Source organism: Oryza sativa, chromosome 1 (assembly GCF_034140825.1).
Source record: "Oryza sativa Japonica Group chromosome 1, ASM3414082v1".
NCBI lineage: Eukaryota > Viridiplantae > Streptophyta > Magnoliopsida > Poales > Poaceae > Oryza > Oryza sativa.
In genome coordinates this window covers 651,531-670,495 of record NC_089035.1, presented here as the reverse complement: position 1 = coordinate 670,495, position 18,965 = coordinate 651,531, and the positions used below count along the sequence as shown (strand labels likewise).

The 18,965-nt window shown below is 40.7% G+C and overlaps 2 protein-coding genes and 1 long non-coding RNA gene across 3 annotated transcripts; 2 read left to right on the top strand and 1 right to left on the bottom strand.

Moving 5' to 3' along the window:
• Positions 1–603: 603 nt before the first annotated feature.
• Positions 604–1,234, bottom strand: LOC107281806 (uncharacterized). The gene is made up of 2 exons (XM_066306860.1): positions 1,131–1,234; positions 604–1,058 (listed from the first exon to the last, which is right to left on the bottom strand). Exons 1-2 carry the CDS (start codon positions 1,219–1,221, stop codon positions 610–612), a joined length of 540 nt encoding a protein of 179 aa, XP_066162957.1. The 5' UTR covers positions 1,222–1,234; the 3' UTR covers positions 604–609.
• A 12,752-nt stretch (positions 1,235–13,986) lies between these two features.
• LOC9266830 (U-box domain-containing protein 3) lies at positions 13,987–17,651 on the top strand. The gene is made up of 2 exons (XM_015766031.3): positions 13,987–14,377; positions 16,525–17,651. The coding sequence occupies exons 1-2, from the start codon at positions 14,109–14,111 to the stop codon at positions 17,324–17,326; spliced, it is 1,071 nt and encodes a 356-aa protein (XP_015621517.1). The 5' UTR covers positions 13,987–14,108; the 3' UTR covers positions 17,327–17,651.
• Positions 14,929–15,426, top strand: LOC136357007 (uncharacterized). The gene is made up of 2 exons (XR_010742083.1): positions 14,929–15,058; positions 15,163–15,426. It is a non-coding gene; the product is annotated as an uncharacterized lncRNA (long non-coding RNA).
• Positions 17,652–18,965: the final 1,314 nt, after the last annotated feature.

The window sequence follows — 18,965 nt, the reverse complement described above, 5'->3', positions numbered from 1 at the left end:
ACTGCAGTGTCCGACGCCGACAAAATTGTGCGCACATGTGAAGGTTGCCAATTTTTCGCCAGACAAATTCACTTACCAGCTCAAGAGTTGCAAACTATCCCGCTGTCTTGGCCGTTTGCGGTTTGGGGGCTCGACATGGTTGGCCCGTTTAAAAAGGCAGTCGGCGGTTACACGCATCTCTTTGTGGCCATTGATAAATTTTCCAAGTGGATTGAAGCTAAACCGGTTGTCACAATCACAGCAGATAATGCTCGAGACTTCTTCATCAACATTGTGCATAGATTTGGAGTGCCCAATCGGATAATCACTGATAATGGCACACAATTCACTGGCGGAGTTTTTAAAGACTTTTGTGAGGACTTTGGAATTAAGATTTGCTACGCCTCAGTGGCACACCCCATGAGCAATGGACAGGTGGAGCGAGCTAATGGCATGATACTTCAAGGGATTAAAGCGCGTGTCTTTGACCGGCTAAAACCCTATGCCGGCAAATGGGTGCAACAACTGCCATCGGTACTTTGGTCTTTACGAACTACACCCAGTCGGGCCACAGGCCAGTCACCTTTTTTCCTTGTCTATGGGGCAGAGGCAATGTTGCTACATTTACACTCAGTCAGAATCAGTCCTTTCATCATCAGAGTTATTATTGCTCGGCTGAAGGTCGTTGTTGCGGAATTGCTCTACAACATCACTTGCAATCTTGTCAGCCGCACTTTGAGCATTACTGATAAGATCAAGAGCAGCTTCTTCGCTTGTCCCGTCTGCAAAGCCATCAATGGCGTCAATTTCAATCCTCGGGTACAAGGATTTGGTCATCGCCAATGCCATACTAGCTCCCATACTTCCAGCTTTCTTGATATTCTTGAAGTATACATCCGGTGCTACTCTCAGCTTGTCAAAGATTTCGGTTGCGTCAAGTGCACTCGGACCACTGTCATTAAGGAACATAGCTTGGACAAGTGGTGTGGCGACATTGGCGACTTCGTCTCTTGCTCCTTCAAGCTTCTTGATCTTACCAACCAGGACATCAAACTGAGCTTGAGATTTGATTTTACGGTCTACAAAACACATTTATAATAAGAATTTGCTGCATTAAAGAGAGGAAAGTTCAAATTGTCAGCTGGCAGTACCTTCAACCTCCTTCAAGGCTGAGTCCCTTTGCACAGCTAGTTCTACTTTGTCTCTTTTCAAGGCTTCAATCTGTTTCTCCATTTGTGCCATCCTGGTAGCTTGTGCTGTTTGAAATCCAAATATTTGAGGATACAGTTATGACAGCATAAATCAATGGAATAGATCTGGAAGGTTACCTTTTGATGAACCACTTAGCTCGAAGTTTGAATCCTGGAGCTGGGCAATTCGGTCTCTTAACTCCTTCTCTGTCTTTTTAGCATACTCCTTGGCCTCATGCAGCTGGTCCCTAACTGCTTCAAGAGTTCCCAAATGAGGAACCAGCTTTTCCAAAGTTGTAGTCTTGGCCTCATTGCGAAGATGGATTCTCTGCATGATGGATCATGGTTCAGTTCTGCTAAAGAGAGAACAAAGTTATTAAAGACAGTCACCCGGAAGATTTACATTCACAATGCGAGTGGCTTCTCCAAGTGCTTTCTTCAGCTGGCACACTTCCTCATCTTCTTTTTGACGATTTATAACGATGCCGGCAACTTGCGAGTTCTCGTCCCACCATTTGAGCAAGATAGGAGGACGGGAGTCATCAGCCGCCTTTATGCGAGGAATTGTTTCTTCGTCATCGCCTAGTGTTCCTGATGTATTTCCAAGACATTAGACGAGTAAGCTGAAGTTATTTAAATCGGCATCACTTGAGAAGATGTGTTACCTGAGGATGTTCCTAGCTGAACATGAGGTGGTCCTTGTTCTTTATTTAGAGACCCAATCATTGAGTCTTTACCAGCCTCTGGTCCTTGGGAAGTTGTCGTTTGCGCTTCAACTTCAGGGATTTCTTCATCGGGACCTACATCCGACTGGTTTCCAGTCGGGGGCTCTTGTGTTGTTGCAATTTCAGCTGTTGCCGACTGGTCTCCAGTTGGCGGCTGGTCACTTGGATCGGCTTTGTCATCCGAAGCATGGGCGCCAGTCGGCTGGCTTTCGGCAGTCGGCTGGCTTTCGGCAGTCGGCTGGTTTTCGGCAGACGGCTCAGCGTCTTTGGATAAATTTGGCTCTGTCACAGCCGGATCAGGATCTTTTCCAGTTGGATCTATGTCGGACGGTTTCCTGCAAAGTGTCCTTTCGATATTCAGTGTAATTTCTATGAGAGAAGCATATCAAAGGGAGATGGTACCGAGAAGTTTATACCTGGAAGATGTTCTAATCTTTGGCATTTGACGGCCGGCCAGTTTTTTTCTGGGCATGGTATGCTTTGGGAGTTTGTTGGGCGTGCCCTTGTCCCCAGATTTGTTGCTGTCATCGCCCTCGTCGTCATTAAGCACCAGCTTTCTCTTGCGAGGACCTGTCTGACCAGCCGGTTTGGAGGTTTGAGGTTGTGAGTCTGACCTGATTGTCGGCCCTCCACTTCCCTGAATGGTGTGCTGGCGAGGAGATCGGCGCTGAGCAATTGGGGGATCAGATTTCATCAATACGTATTCATGAATGAGATGCCTCCATGGTTAGTTAACTCAACATGAAGACAAGATACTATTTTGGTCATAAGTTGAAGATTTCAGATACATACCTGCGGAGGCGGATTGAATGCATTATATGGCACAACTGGCAGCTGGTGTGAGTAGCTAACGACAATGGCATTTGAGAAGATTTTATACATTCTCTCCTTCATGATTTTGAAATCCAGAGATTCTGGTTCTTCGCGATTAGGATCATGCTTGCCGTCAAACTCAAAAGCTGTACGGGATCTTTCTTTAATTGGCGCTAGTCGGCATTTGATGAAATGCCGAGTGATCTGCTCTCCTTGCAAGCCTTGTTCTTTGAGTTTTAACATGCGATCCAACAATTCCAAGGCTTGGGCAGCTTCATCTCCGATTGGAAGAGAGTTCCAAGTATCTTGGTACACCGGGGGAAGACAAGAGTATTCGGGAAGAGCAGGCTCAGGATTCTGAACATAAAACCAGTTCGCATGCCATCCTTTGTTTGAAATCTTGAAGGGCATTGAGAAGTATTTCTGGCTCAGAGTTCCCCTCAGCTGAAATCCGGCCCCTCCGACTACACATGGCTTACTCTTGTTTGGTTGGGGTTTGAGAAAGAAGATTCGGCGGAACAGGGCGAAGTGGGGTTTAATTCCTAAGAAGGCTTCACAGACATGGATGAAATTGGCAATGTGGACTATGGAATTCGGGTTTAGGTGATGCAAGCTGATTCCATAGAAGCTTAATATCCCGCGGAAGAATTTCGAGGTCGGAAGAGCGAAGCCGCCATAGAAGAAATGCGAGAAGACTACGATCTCATGTGTATCAGGGGTCGGAAAAGCCTCACCGCACGCTGGCCGCCACCCGATGATCTCCTTGGCTGGGAGAACGCCGTGCGCCACCATCTCCTTCAGGTTCTCTTCCGTTACGTCAGACGGCACCCATTGGCCTTCGAAGCTTTCCTTCTCTTCCGCCATCGATTTTATCCGAATGCGCTGATTTGATTCGAGGGATGGCTAGGGAGAAATGAGGGATTAAGGCGGTGGATCACGGGAAGGATTTTGATGCACTTTTCGAAGGTGGATTTGAGTGGAGTGGTGAACCCTAGTTCGCCGGCGCAGTTCTGCACTGTAGCAAGGAGTGGGGAAAATGGCGAGAGTTCCGGCGGGGAAGACGAAGCGTCGCTTGGATCTCGGGATTTCTCGTTAAGGGTATCGGAGGTGCAAATGGGCCTAGGCCTGAACAGTACTTCAGCCCAATACTTTTAACAGCGTGGCCCATTGTGTTCCTTAGGGACTTAGGCATATTTTGCTTTGGCAATATTATGCGCACAATAGTGTTGCCCAATGCTGATAAAATCCTTTTTATGCGGTCATATAATTCTTTGGAATTATTGCAATGCAAATTAAAAGGTGCCCGACAGAAAGGTGTTATACTGCTTTTTGTTAGCTTTATTAGGCTACAAAAGCTGTCTGGGTTAATTTGGAATGACTTGTTTTTATCATAGTCACTTCCTTGGTATGTTATATACCTATTTTCATTATGTTAAATAGTCATAGCCTAGGCTATTAGACTTATTCATTACCATAATTTTTATAATACTTGGTGGGTAATCTTTAGAGTTTTATATTCGGATGCCTGTCCAGTGTGTTCATTCGTGAACCTTTTAGAGTGTAAGCCACTCGGACTCTTTTCATTATGGCTAAAAAGCAGTCGGCTAGCATGCCTATTTAGGCGCCGTGTGTGCTTTTGTCATATGATGCACAATTGTGCTATTATTTGGTTTCTCAACTATATGTTTAGTTTGTTAACTAATCACATAGTTGGGGGCTACACCTAATTAGGTGCATCTATTCGATGCACCATATTTTTATCTTTTCGCCCTTTACAGTCTTTGTCTTCGCTACTCGGCAGGCCTTGGCATGAAAAGTTTGAAGCACTCGGATTATTATTTTTGAGAAGGCTACGATGATTGACTGCAAAGGTCTCGGGGGCTACTGTGGAGATTATGGATATCCCATATCTACACGGCGATGATATTTGGACTGAATATAGGATACCGAATATAGATAGAATATCTTATGTGTATCCTGGGTTTGTTTCCTGACTTGTATATCAAGGAAACAACTTAAGACTTAGTCGGTCACGACTGTATTTAATCTGTATCTGTGTATTCCGTTAGGGATATAGATTATCTTTTGTAACCCGGACTCCTTCCTATATATAAGGGGGGTCCGGGCGCCTCTAGGGGCAGTTGTTGGATTTTCTCCAAATCATACAATCAATAACACACTCGGCGGATTCATCCCCGGACAGGAGTAGGGTATTACTTCTTTTATAAGAAGGCCTGAACCTGTATAAATCCTTTGTCTCCAAACCCATACACTTTCCTAGCTTGATAGCCACCCCCTTTTATTATTGCCGAAATCTAGTTTCGACAATATCTATAGATTAATCTTAAAATGTATCTAAATAAATCATATATTCATTGATATTTCTGAATATACTATAAAGAAAAAATAGAGGTTAAAGTTTGAAAATTATGTCCTTGAAAAAAGATAAGTATTATTAATTCGAATAGATTACCTATCAACTTATTATCAAGATCAAGTAGTTAATGCTATTCAGTTTCAGAGTACTCGTACTAAGCTACTACTTCCTCCGTGTCAGAATGTAAGGAATTTTAGAGTTAGACACGGTTATTAAGAAAGTAGGTATAGATGAATGGTGGAGGGTTGTGATTGGATGAGTAGTGGAGGTAGGTGAGAAAAATGAATGGTGCAGGGTTGTGATTGGTTGGAAAGAGAATTAGATGATGGAGGGTTGTGATTGGATGAGTAGTGAAGGTAGGTGGAAAAAGTAAATGGTGGAGGGTGGTGATTGATTGGGAAGAAAATGTTGGTGGAGAAGTTGTTATATTTTAGAACAAATCGTGATGGCTAAAAGTTGTTATATTTTAGGATGGATGGAGTACTTATTAATACTACTACTCCCTCCGGCTATTAATATGTTATGATTTTTACACTAAAATTAGTGTTAAGAATGTCATATATTTGCTTGTTTTCTTAGAGATTTAAAACAAATATATATTGTTTTCTATGAGAGTTTGCTGGCTAATCTGAGCAAGCCCCTTGATATATCTGTATGTTTGTTTCGCTTGCTAGCTAGCTTTTCACAGAAAAGGACATGCGTGTAATGGATGCTCTCTGCAAGTGCACTACTAGTGCCAGCTAAGCTAACTGCAGTATAAAAACTTGCATGATAAGCAAGGTGAAGATCAACAAAAGCTAGCTGAAGAACACACTAGCAGTATTAAAATTAAACAACAAAAGGATGGATGTTGTTTACAATATATATGCATTTGGTGTGGCTTGTGTAGCTCATCTATAAGCCAGCAGCAGGAGCAGGAGAATGTGAGGTTGATCAAATAAATTAACCTCTTTGTGTTGGCCAGAGAAACTGCAAATTAACTTGAGCGGAGTCCCCACTACACTTGATTAATTAATCAAACGGACCGATAAGGCAAAAGCTGAATCGAATACTACTGCTTAAGTAAGATAAGTAAAGCGGTTTAGCTAATAAAAGGAGTAAGTGGATAACGTTCAGATTATGCAGACATGACTACATGAGCCACGCTCATCTACACGCGGCTGTATATAAGCAACGGGTAGTAGTATTTAGTTTGAAATACTGTACTCTCCCCATTTAAAAATATAGCTATCTTTTACGAATTTAGACAGTGTCATTTTCAATGTAGCTATTTCTGGTCTATATAGATTCGTAGAAAAAAAATAGCTTAATGATGATAGAAGGAGAATGTGTTTTGTGCAAGTTGAGAGTGATTATAGGCCACACCTTTGTGATTATAGGTCCCGTTCTTTTCTGAATAGGATGCAGGTTTTTTCTCGGTTTTCGTTAGTATGTTTTTTAAACTATAAAATGGTGTATTTCGCATAGAAATGGCTTTAAAATATCAAATGAATCTATTTTTTAAAATTTACTTAACTAATCATACGTTAACGACTTTCTCGCTTTACGTATGCCAACTTAATCTTCATTTGCATCAACTTCGAATAGGGCCGACTCTTTTGTTCTAAAATAAACCTAGAGGTATTTAACACAACATAGTATAACAAATTTAGATAGAAGGTTATATAGATTCATTGTTTTAGATTGTGTTAAATTCGTGAAGACTATGAGAGCCCCACGAAAATCCCCCTAAAATTTTTAACCGTATGTATATGGAAGAGAGGGCTGTAACTCTATCTAGTTTGCTCAGACCTACTGCTATTATTTTTTTTTATCCACCACTGGAGGGTGGTGTGTGTGAACAGAAGAGGCATGTTGCTATGTGTTTGGCAATTGGCATGGCATGGCAGTGTCGTCATCCGTGTCCACGCCAGCAGATGGCAACAATCCAAACTCTTGTGCATCCTATGCTCGGTTCGTTTGGTTGGTTCGTTCAGGCCGTTGGACACGTGTCCGTTCGTCGATGGGAAGTGGGCCCGACCAAGTGTCTGACGTAAGCAAAGTGTCTCTGGTCAGGCCGACTCATCATCATCGATCGATCAACGGTTGCTTGGTTCCGGTCTGCAAACGTAACCACCGCCTCTCACTCCTCTTCCTGCTTTATTCCCTCTCCTTTTTCTTTTCTCTATATCTTCTTTATTTCTTTCTGTCTGTCTTTCTCTCCTTACCTTTTTTTTTACTGCCATTATCTGTTTTATTCATCATAGTATTAATTAATTAATTTATCCCCTTCATGTTTCATGACCACTCCACGTGTTAAACACTTCCTAATTAATTGTTGTACAACGTATCTTCTGAATTTGTCTCTGCACATAAACCTGTCCACGTACTCTGCAATTAACAATGTTCAGGCCTGATTGATCTCTTCTGTCTTTACCCCCACCGATGACTTAATTAAGGATGCACTCTGATTATATATAATTACTAGCTTATATACAGCTAGCACTGACTTGTCCATTTCATCGATAAACCGACAGATCGATGCACATAACAATATGTCTAATTAATTAATGGCAGCTAGCTATAAGTTTTGCATATGCCATCCAGAGATGATCAGAAATTCAGGATTCAATTGATTTCATATCTGTACAGTGTATTATTGTGCACAGAACTCATGGGTGCTATAGCTATATGCAGAGACATGATGAGTACTAATATAGTGGACAAGTACGTGCTGCACTGCATCTGCATGTGTACCCCGAATAACGTTATTATTCATCGTTTGCACAGTACATGGCATGATGATTTTTGTTTGCAAAGTACATTGTGAATGTACTCGTAATGCATGACACTGGAGGCACTCTCTCTGTTTTCACTTTTGCCCTTTTCGTTTGGACAGCTGAACATGTCTGCAATGCAATGCAATGCAATCCTCTTGTCACACCTATCTATATCTTCAGGAGTGCATATACAGTGTGAGCTGATGACATGCCACACTAGCACATCATTATTACTCCCTCCGTGGCTCCGTCCCACAATAGTTGTCATTTTAGATTATTTAGGATAGATCAAGATTTAATACAAAAGACTATAATACCTCTTATTGAATAATACATGATGGAAAGTGTAATGGTTATTGAGGGTAACATGAGAAAAAGTTTAAATAGAAAGTGATTAATTGAACAACTAGTACTCCATAGTGACAAGTATTTTGGAACAAAATTTAAATCATAAATAAACAAGTATTTTGAAATAGAGGGATTATGTAACTGTGTTAATTCATTCTTCCTTACCAATTTCATTTTCTAAAACCCTGCCCTGTCCGAGGTAGCTAGAATTGATAGATCAATTTAACTTTTTTATAGCTATTTGTAGGTATAAATAAATAATGAATTAACTACTAGAGTTAAAAGTTGCTTTAGTAAAGTATTCTAAGAAAATTATTTTTGCGCAAAATGTACCGCTTATGAACTTGAGAAGCGTGGAAACAAAAATATAAAATCTGGAATCAGAAAATAACAGGACTAGATAAGTGGCCTGATTTTAATTTACTTGCCCATGTACGGGAAACCGGCCGGCAAATATATAGTGCAATCAGCTTTTGCTTCATTTAATTGTGCGGGATTATTATTCCCCGTTTCCATGGGAATTGAACTTTATATTCGAAAGAATTAGTTCTTTCATTTGCAATATTCCAATATGCAAACGCCTGTGTAAATGTCGGCCGATTATATATGTAAAGTAAAGTTGGTGATTAGGATGAAACTTGCTGTGTTAGGCATATATGCATGCCAAGAAAGAAAGTAAAGGAGGGAAGAGAAAGTAGGAAGAAAGCAAGGCTGCTTTGATTAACCAATCAGAGCCCACGGATCAGATTAGTTTATGAATTAAATAATGAATTAAATTTTGTGTGTGAGTGTGTTTGGAGTCTGATGGGGCATCATGTGATGGATAACTCTCAAGCCAAGGGACCAAAGCATCTCATCTAATCTCATCCATCCATTGCTAATTTGCTGCTGCTACTAACCTTTCTTTCCTTCTATTGCTTTGGCTTAACGACCACGCGAGCTATTCCCTCTCCTAACGCCGTTCCGTTTCCCCTCGCCGCCGCCGTCAACGGACGCCCGCCGACGGTTTCCGTTCCGCCGCCACGGCGTTACCAATTTCCTCTCCATTTCATCTTGCGTTTCGTACATAATTTGTTAATCGATCCGAGTCAAATTAGGAGTCTCGGTTAATTTGTAAGCTAAATTCAATGGAGAATGAGACTTTTCTTTTTTTTTTCTTTTTGTTTATTGGAGCTGAACAATGAGACGTTTTTTGCGTCCTGATGCGACGACGGTAGAATATTTTACATGTCAGCTCCAACTAGGCCGACCACAACGTTCTTATTTGCAGAGGGGTAACATCTAGCGGAATATGGAACAGTTACATATTATTATAAATTAATTAAATTTAATTATTAATATTAATGTAATTTAATCTGTGTCGCAAAATGCAGATCAGCAACTAAGCTAGTAGCTCAGTGGCTGGTACTGCTGGAGTAGCAGCAGGCAGTTTCCTCCTTGTTAGTCAACTTTGCCCTACTTAATTAAAACCAAGTTGTTTTTTAGTCAAGCAAAACAGAATTAAAAGAATGACGACGACTATCTTTAACTTCTTCTCTAGCTAGCTAGTCGCTTGCTCAGTTTGCAGCATGCAGCTCATGATTAAAGTTGTGTTTATATACATGTGGTTCCAAATGAATTTGGTTGTTAAGACTGTCACACATATACAGCTATTATGATTTATGAACAATGACCAATGCAGAGCAACAAGGTGTGCTAATATCAAAGCCCGGCCTGGACTGAAACAATTTGCTTGAAATTGAATTCTTAATTTGTCAGTTAGAGCTGGCCGAGGCCATCTAATATATACAACTCCACTTTGTACTAGTCACAACTCAGCTTTATATACATGGGTCTACCTGAGGTCCAATTTGTTAATTAGCCTTGTGTATGCATACCCTGAGGCATCAGGCATGCTAGATACTAAGATTCTGGCATCACTAATTAATCCCATCGATCGAGATCATATATACAATATAATAGAGCAGCAGATTCTTAAATATTAAACCTATGTAGTAGAATAGTAATTAGTAAGATGATCTACTTGCATGGACTTGTAGTATATAGTATTATTATTATGTATGATCAGCAACGCAACCTGTATTGTATTATTTCTAAGAGGATTAATTAATTAGAAGTACCAAAGCATAATATATATATCAGTCGATCCACAATGTTGATGCATCGATCATGCTTACGCAACCAGAAGATCATACATAAAGTTGGAGCATTTCACATTATCTTATATAATATGTATATATAAAGCGTATCACGCAGCATTTGAAATTGGGATTATGAGCTGGGAACAAATTCTGTGTGCAAGTTGCCCGGTGCTGGTACGGACACACGCACGCATGCACTGCTTTTTCCATGATTCTATCGCATCGTTATCTCGGGGATGATCAGCAAATGCTATTAACTTTTAATTTATGTATGTATGTCACTCATAGCCATTTCACAGCTTTTACAATAACAAGCTACAAACTGGTTATATGCTTATCGAGAGAAATAAAATAATAATAATGAATGCCGGCTCTCGTGCAAGAGCTCGTTCATTGAATACACATGTGAGGGAAAGAGAGAAGAAAAAAAGAACAATATTATAGCTCATCTACTGTATATGTTAATGCTAATATAAGCTTGTAACTAACAGATGGAGAGTTCTTGTTTGTCGCATGTCGTAAACTTGAGACGACGGTTATGCAACTCTTTGTCAACTACGGATGGAGATTCACCAATAGACTATAGACTGGAATAATGTTCTCCTTGTCCTGTTTGGTTTTCCTATAATTTGGTTTGGTGTGATTCGCTTTATTTTGGACTACACTTTTCTAGAGTGCTAGATTGTAATAATGGTTGTAACTCTTTGGAGCAAAGGCCGGATGTTACTCATTCCATTATTAAAAAACAGTTGGCTTTATTATTAAACTTGCTTTTATGTGTTTATTATCTCGACTTAGCTGGCAATAATAATGGCAGCAATACATCAGTTACTCCTGGTATCATCTTTGTATCATAATGAATATTTCTACCTTTTCCATTTCAAAATATGTTGATTTCCACCGTTTAAAATTTGTCACGGAATAAGTTAATTTATAACCCCTTACTTACTATTGTCAAGAACTTTATCCCTTAAATATCCGTACTTATATTAACCATCAACTATTTTCTATTAATTATGGGAACTTGTTTTTCCTTGATACTAACTTTCTCTTAGAATAGTACTAATGGATTATTTTGGGACAGAGGGACTATTACATTAGATAACGTATTCAATGTTCACGCTGTTTCAGAAAAAGAAAACTCAGGCCTGTAAAAACTGAAGCAACAAGGAGTGGCTATTACATTAGTAAAACTAATCAGAAGTATAGCACAAGTAATCATTTGCATGCGATTGATTAATCAACATCACCCTTGATTTGTCCTCTGTTTTAATTTCTTCTCACAACCTAACAAATCAGTGTGCTTGCGTAGGTGCGTGCGTGCGTCTACAATCTCCTGAAAATCTGCTGATATGCGCCGTAGCAGTACAAGTACTTTGGTCGATCGATGAGGACAAAAGATAAACAGATTGATTAAGCGAGTAATTAATTAAAGCAACGAACAACATGCACTAGCTATGCTACTACCTGCATTATTGCCATGTCCAGATTATCTTTTACTTGCTTTCAGTTGGCGGCCTTCTTCCGATCTGTTGGGTCCTAGCAAATAGCTAGTGAGGTCAGAGCTAAACCAAACTAATTGTACTGAAAAATGGTACTAGTATTAATTTGATACAACTTGACAACATTTTGGAGATCCCTCTATCGTTGGCAACTTGACAATATGCTGTCTGAAAATTAGAATATATAAAGTATTATTCAGGGTTGAGAGTGCATAGGTGTCCATGAGATCAACAGCTGGAAATGATGTACAGTACGATTTAAACGGTGTAGTGTTCTCGATCGATCGTGATTCATGAGTTAGCAACTGAATTTTTTTTTTGTTTGAAGAAAAAAGACAGCTAGAGTGCTAGACGAGAATGAGAGATTGGATCTGCAGCTGATCAGACTACTACTGCACGTGCAATCCATTAATTAATTCGTTTCGATCCTGATTCCTTGATCAGTTTCATTCCTCGATATCATATAACCATAAACTAATTGATTCTCGTTTACTCAAGTCGATCAGAGACCATGATATATGAATTAGCCTGAAGTTTTAAGTGGCCGCACCTGAAGAATGCAGGAGTTATCAGTGGTGGAAACTGGAATCCGTCAACTTAATTAGCTGGTTTGATCACATATAATCAATTCACAGAATCACAGATAACATACATACTGAAGCCTATAAATAGAGAAAAATGAAATCCTTCATAACTGCCAGGATATGATCCACTAATAAACGATTACAAGATCCTTTTTTTTTCACTTTACAATAACTTGCAGGCTTTAATTTCCTACCTCATTCTGTCACAACTCACAACTGCATCAGCACACACACAATTAATGTAGTACAGTGCAGATCAATCCTGAAGCTTATTACAGTCGCTTTCAGTAGGGTTATTAGTTGAGTTTGACGATGACAACAACATCATAATCAGCTAGCATCACCGACGATCACACACATATACACAGCCACTCGATCCATCTGCAAATAGTTTCACGACTTGTTCATGACACTTAACAATTAAGTAGTAACACGCATGCATATTACTACTAGTAGTATAACGATGACACACATATACGTGTCTCTCTCTTGTGTGCGACGAGGTCACTGTCGAGCTAGCAAACGTGTCGTGAGTTTTGTGATGGGTTAGCAAGCTTATAGCTTGGGTTAACGTCATTAAATGGTGGAATATAATCGTCGGTCGGCGACAGTATGAGGAGGAGGTTGCTTGACAGTGCTCTCGCAGATCATTCCATCATGCATCCATCCATCCATGAATCATTCACCAAGTACTTAGTCTACTAGTTTTATTGTACTACCCGTTAATTTCTTTCCTTGATCTCCTTGTCAACTTGCCGTCTTAGCTAGTCCAGGGTTTACCAAATCATATCATAGGAAGCTTCAATTTAATTTCTTCTTTGGAAGAGAGAGAGGAGATAGAGTGTTAATTTGTGGATGCTCTTTATAACATGTAACTGATGATTGAGGTAATTGATTATGCACCTGATCTAGATACATGTACAGCTAACCTTTGACTAGTTCTGGTTCTGGGTATCCTCTGTTATGTCATCTTCACCTCCATTTGGCTTTATTTCTTACCTTTTAAGACCTCTAAGATGAGGCTGTGGCGTTACTCACGTTTTAAACCTTGTAATAGGGTTCAAATATAAATAAGTAACGGATTTTCACGCATAAAATTGCGCGGGAGAATAAATTTTAAAGTATAGAAAGATTTGATATACAGCACATACCAATAGTTCGGTATATTGTACGTGATTGCCTTCGTATATTTATAATAAGTTTACGATATTACAATAACATTTGTCGAGACATATCTATGTACTCCTATACCATGTGCTTCATTTTCAAACTCACCTTTTGAGGAAAAAGATAGATATCCCAAATTTTAAAATTTAGTTGAACCTCATATTAAAACGTTAAATATTTATAATCAACATAGATGATAAGAAAGTGAAAAGAATTGACAATAATTCGATACTGCAAAAAAGATAATGTTCATCAAAAGAAGAAAATAAATGCGAAGAAAATAACGGAACGGAAGGGGGGTGACCCCGCCGTCGCCGTCGCCGTTAACCATGGTGTGGTGGTCGTCTTCTTCCTCAATAAGAAGGCGATGGATTGAGCCCCCACCCTCTCCTCTCCTCCCTGCTTCTCTCTCTCTCTCTCTACCCAGCGAGCAAGAGAGAGAGACAGGGCAAGGAAGAAGGAGGAGACCAACCCTAGCTAAGCCCCTCCCTCCTCTACGCTCTACTGCACAGGAGAGGAGGAGATGGAGTCGCCGCCGACCGCCGCCGCCGCCGCCGCCGCAGCCGAGCGACCGTCCGAGGCAGCCGCGCTGCGTGCGCTCGTGGACCGCGTGCGCGCCGGGGAGGTGGAGGCCGCGCGCGAGGTGCGCCGCCTCACCCGCTCCTCCTCCAGGCACCGCCGCAAGCTCGCCGCCGCCGTCGAGCCCCTCGTCGCCATGCTCCGCTCCCCCGCCCCCGACGCCGGCGAGGCCGCGCTCCTCGCCCTCCTCAACCTCGCCGTCAGGGACGAGAGGTGAACCAACCAACTCTTCCCCGCCTAATCTTTCTCTGATTGAAAAGAAAGAAAAACAACAGTTTTTGACAGATTTCCCTTTTGCTCTAAATTCGGTAATATTTGCCGCTTTGGGTGCAATCGCTTTGGTAAAATTTCGAAAGTTTGATCCTTTTCTCGCTCAATTCGATAGTCTCCTCTCAGATTGCTTGGCTATTTCGATGCACGCCTATAGAATCATACGAAAAGTTTCAGATTTTTATCGCTTAAAGTTAAATCTAATCTATCAGACCACTGCTTAGCTTAGTCCCCAGCTATTGAACTGGGTTTCTTATTAGGATGCTTCGTTTCGATTGGCTAATCATGGCGGCTAACCAGGCTGATTCTTTCTGTTTGGACTTCGGATCGATCAATAGATGAGGATAAATTAAATTCGCTCTTCTGTGGTCCTCCACTGTACTGCAAGATTGCAGAGTTGTATCGTTGGGCTAACCTTAAATTCTGCACCCTACCATCGTTGCTAAATCTGTAGTAATTCTGTAATTTGGGATTAGTTTTACCATAACCCAGTCCTTTAAGTTTTTGCTACTTGGTGGTATAGAATATATTCCCAAGCATATTCTAAGAAACTTGAGCAGGATAACTTCGCACCCGATTTCTGGCTACTCATCAGCATCATCAATTAGGTCATCCAAAAGTAAGGTATCCTATTGCTTTTCTAGACGCCCGTGGAATCGCAAATTATTTGCTGTTGCCAAAGAGATTTTTGTTCCGATGACCCTTCAACTAATCTTTTCGATCCCTAGAATGTGGTGTAGATTTCTTTGGAAATGGCAACACGAGGAAAGCAAAGAAAACGGCCGGTTAAGATGTTGGGGGAAACAGTTGGTCTGATTTGGAAGCTGACCTAAGGCTGCCAACCACCTTTGCCCTGGTTGGCTGCTTCTAGGAAAAAAAATCTAACATCAGAAAGCTGGAAAACCAGTTTTTCTTTGTAAATCTGCCTAATATTTCTCCCCTCTTTTCAACTGCTGTTGGTCAAGATAATCCAATCATCTCATACTTGCTTTCGGAATTTTGTGCCAATACCAATTCAATGACCTAATTGTTTTGAGACATATCCGAGCATGTTGACCTCATGGTTCATCAACTTGGTACTTGGTAGGCCTCATACCAACCTGTGGCTGAAAGTGAGGCCAGACAAATTTGGTGCCGTATACCAGAACTGTCTCCTTCTTATGTCCCTTTCCTTTTTTTCTCAATTTCTAATGGTAAAACAAGGACGGATAAGTGGTAAATTCAGCTGCACACAGTATGGTGTTCTGATAACTCTTTGTCAAGAATCTGATTGCTTGTATCAACTGCCAGCCTGCCACTGGTTCTAGTGGGACCAACTGTTCCAACAGTTAGAGAATCAAGTTCCTGTCTTCAGATCGTATCTAGTACTAGTACATCCCAAGATGTCGCACTTTCTGAGCACCAGCAGAGAAGGGATAAGGATTTTTAAGACTCTGAATTTTATCAATACCTCATGTACCTTGCCTCTGGAGTCTGGACATGTATGGGCTGTGTATCACTTTGTTGGTGTATCTGCCCATGTCTCACAGTTATGGCATATTTCCAGAACATAAATTAGACGTTAAGTAGTAATGTTCAAACCGGCAACATTTATAATATCTCGTCATGGCGTCCATATGGGTTCAAGATTCACATTTAAAACTTTTAATGCCCTTTGGGGAGCTATCCTAGTATATGCGGAACCTTTTAATTTATCTAGCATAACTGCTCTGAATGTGGATTGGCTTGACATTGTTTTGTTAGTCTAGTGGTGAACTGGCAACACTCAATGTGGACCTTGTACTCTGCTCTCAGTTTTTTATCTATCTACGACATTGACACTACATGGGTAATGTGGTCTTTCTGGATAGGAAACCTCAGATGTCTTTATGTGCTGAATGTTTACAGTGGAGATGATTTACTATCCATTTTGGTCAGTGGTTTAGTTATGTGTACCTGTGTACACCTTTTCTTCTCTATCTTAATGAAATGATACGCAGATCTCCTGCGTGTTCTAAAAAAAATGTGTACCTGTAACACTTAGTTTGCTGAGAAGTGGGAACTGTCTGTAATCTCCTGTTTCTAAATTGCGATTATTTTATCTTATGCAGGAACAAGACCAAGATAGTGGATGCTGGAGCACTGGAGCCACTGCTGGGTTATTTGCAATCAAGTGATCTGAACTTACAGGAGTACGCAACTGCTGCCCTTCTTACACTCTCAGCCTCATCTACAACTAAACCAATTATAAGTGCTTCTGGAGCAATCCCACTGCTGGTAAAGGTCCTAAAAGAAGGAAATTCACAAGCCAAGAATGACTCAGTGATGGCCCTTTACAACCTCTCCACGGTTACAGATAACCTCCAGACGATCCTTTCTGTTCAACCTATCCCCTCTTTGATAGAGTTACTGAAGGGTGGAAAGAGATCATCCAAAACAGCTGACAAGTGTTGTGCCCTCTTGGAGTCATTGCTTTCCTTCGATCAAGGACGAGCAGCTTTGATTTCTGAGGAAGGTGGAGTGCTCACCATTGTGGAGGTACTTGAGGAAGGGTCCCTTCAAGGTAGGGAGCATGCGGTGGGAGCTCTACTAACTATGTGCGAGAGTGATCGCAATAAATATAGAGATATCATTCTAAACGAGGGGGCAATTCCTGGTCTTCTTGAACTCACAGTCCATGGTACACCCAAGTCCAGAGTGAAGGCTCATGTTCTTCTTGACTTGCTGCGCAACTCGCCATATTCAAGATCAAAGCTGCCGGCAGACACACTCGAGAACATTGTAAGCAACATTGCTTCACAGATAGATGGCGAGGACCGCGGTGGGAAAGCTAAGAAGATGCTTGCTGAGATGGTGAAGGTTAGCATGGAGCAAAGCTTGAGGCATTTGCAGCGTCGAGCTTCTTTTGCATGATCAGGTGATTGGCACATTTTGCAATGGAAGTAGACATAGTGGAAATAATGAGTTTGCTGGTGATGCCGGTCCAGGCCTTGACAGGACCGAGTGACTGGTTTGAGCGCTCATATACTTAAGCTGTTGAAGTAGTAGTTCCTTTTCCATTTCAATCTTGTGTGTTCTGAACAAGAACATTTTTTTCTTCTGTTTCTCATGTGCCCTTCCTGCACTTTGTGCATGAAAGACCCCAAAAAAAGCAAAAGAAAGAAAACAAAAAAGAAAGACATATCCTTTGAGGAATGGACTGTACATGATATAAAGTAAAGATCCCATTCTTCATGTCTGGATAAGCTGTGCTCTTTTAGTCTCTGTGCTGAATACTTCATTTCTGTTCATATTATGGTGTTTACTGACCAAATGTCTTCTCTTTGGCCTAACAAGGTAATCAGTGACCTTTTTCTTGTCAGGGTAATAAGCTTCTGACTATGACTACCAAATTTCTGACTTCAGAGTAGGCATGCTGTTGGCCTAACTGTTTAGTGTTTTTGGACTAGATATTAGACTGAACATTGAACAATTACTTGCACGTCGTTTGTACTTGATATTGGTGTGCCATTTCTTGATTTTGTCAGGCTGCAATCAAGGCCTTGACTTAGCCAAAACAAAAAATTTCACGCTGTCACATCGAATGTTTGGGCACATGCATGAAGTATTAAATGTAGGAAAAAAAAATTACACATATTGCGTGTAAATTGCGAGATGAATCTTTTTAGCCTATTGCGCCATGATTTGACAATGTGGTGCTACAGTAAACATTTGTTAATAATGGATTAATTAGGCTTAATAAATTCGTCTTGCAGTTTCTTTGGCGGAATCTGTAATTTATTTTGTTATTGGACTACGTTTAATACTTCAAATATATGTCCATATATCCGATGTGACAACGAAACCTAAAAAGGCTTAACCTCACTGGACATTCAGAAAATTCATCATCTACTACTATAAATCACTTTGACCATCTATCTGGAAGATTGTTTCAGACAGTACAGCTTTGGAAGCATCCGTGCTAATGATGATAGATCCTTTTCGTTGTGTGTAAAAAGCCTTTTGACTCTCATTGGCCGGCCTGATTAGGAGTTGATGATGACTAATCTGACCATAATAAAGACTGCCCAATTATGGCTGCTTCCTTTGCGTCTCAAAGGGAGATGTCTCCCATCATAGCTTGATCATGCACAACCTTTGTTTGTTACGTTATCCATTGCAAAATCGTACACCGGAAATATTTCTTTTTTGCGTTCGATTCTTCTGCACGCCTCATTTGGCATCGCATCTGATTGCCCTGTAGATTTTGCACCGACGACGTTTTTATCGGAGAGAGAATATGCCAGTGTCCGACAGTAATCAGACACTCACGCAGCTTGAAGAAGACGAATGCTAGGCTGCTACCTGATGTTCTCAACAGGAGAAACAGAGTTTCTTTCAGACATTATCAAAGCAGGATAAATTAGATGATCTTTAATTATGTTCTGCGGTAGAGATGACAAACTTTGAGCAAGATATAATTAAAACTGGTAGAAGTCTGAATTTTGTACTTCACAGAAAACGGAGATTGGACTAACTGAATGATCAACCGCTTATGGTTTGATGAAACAAG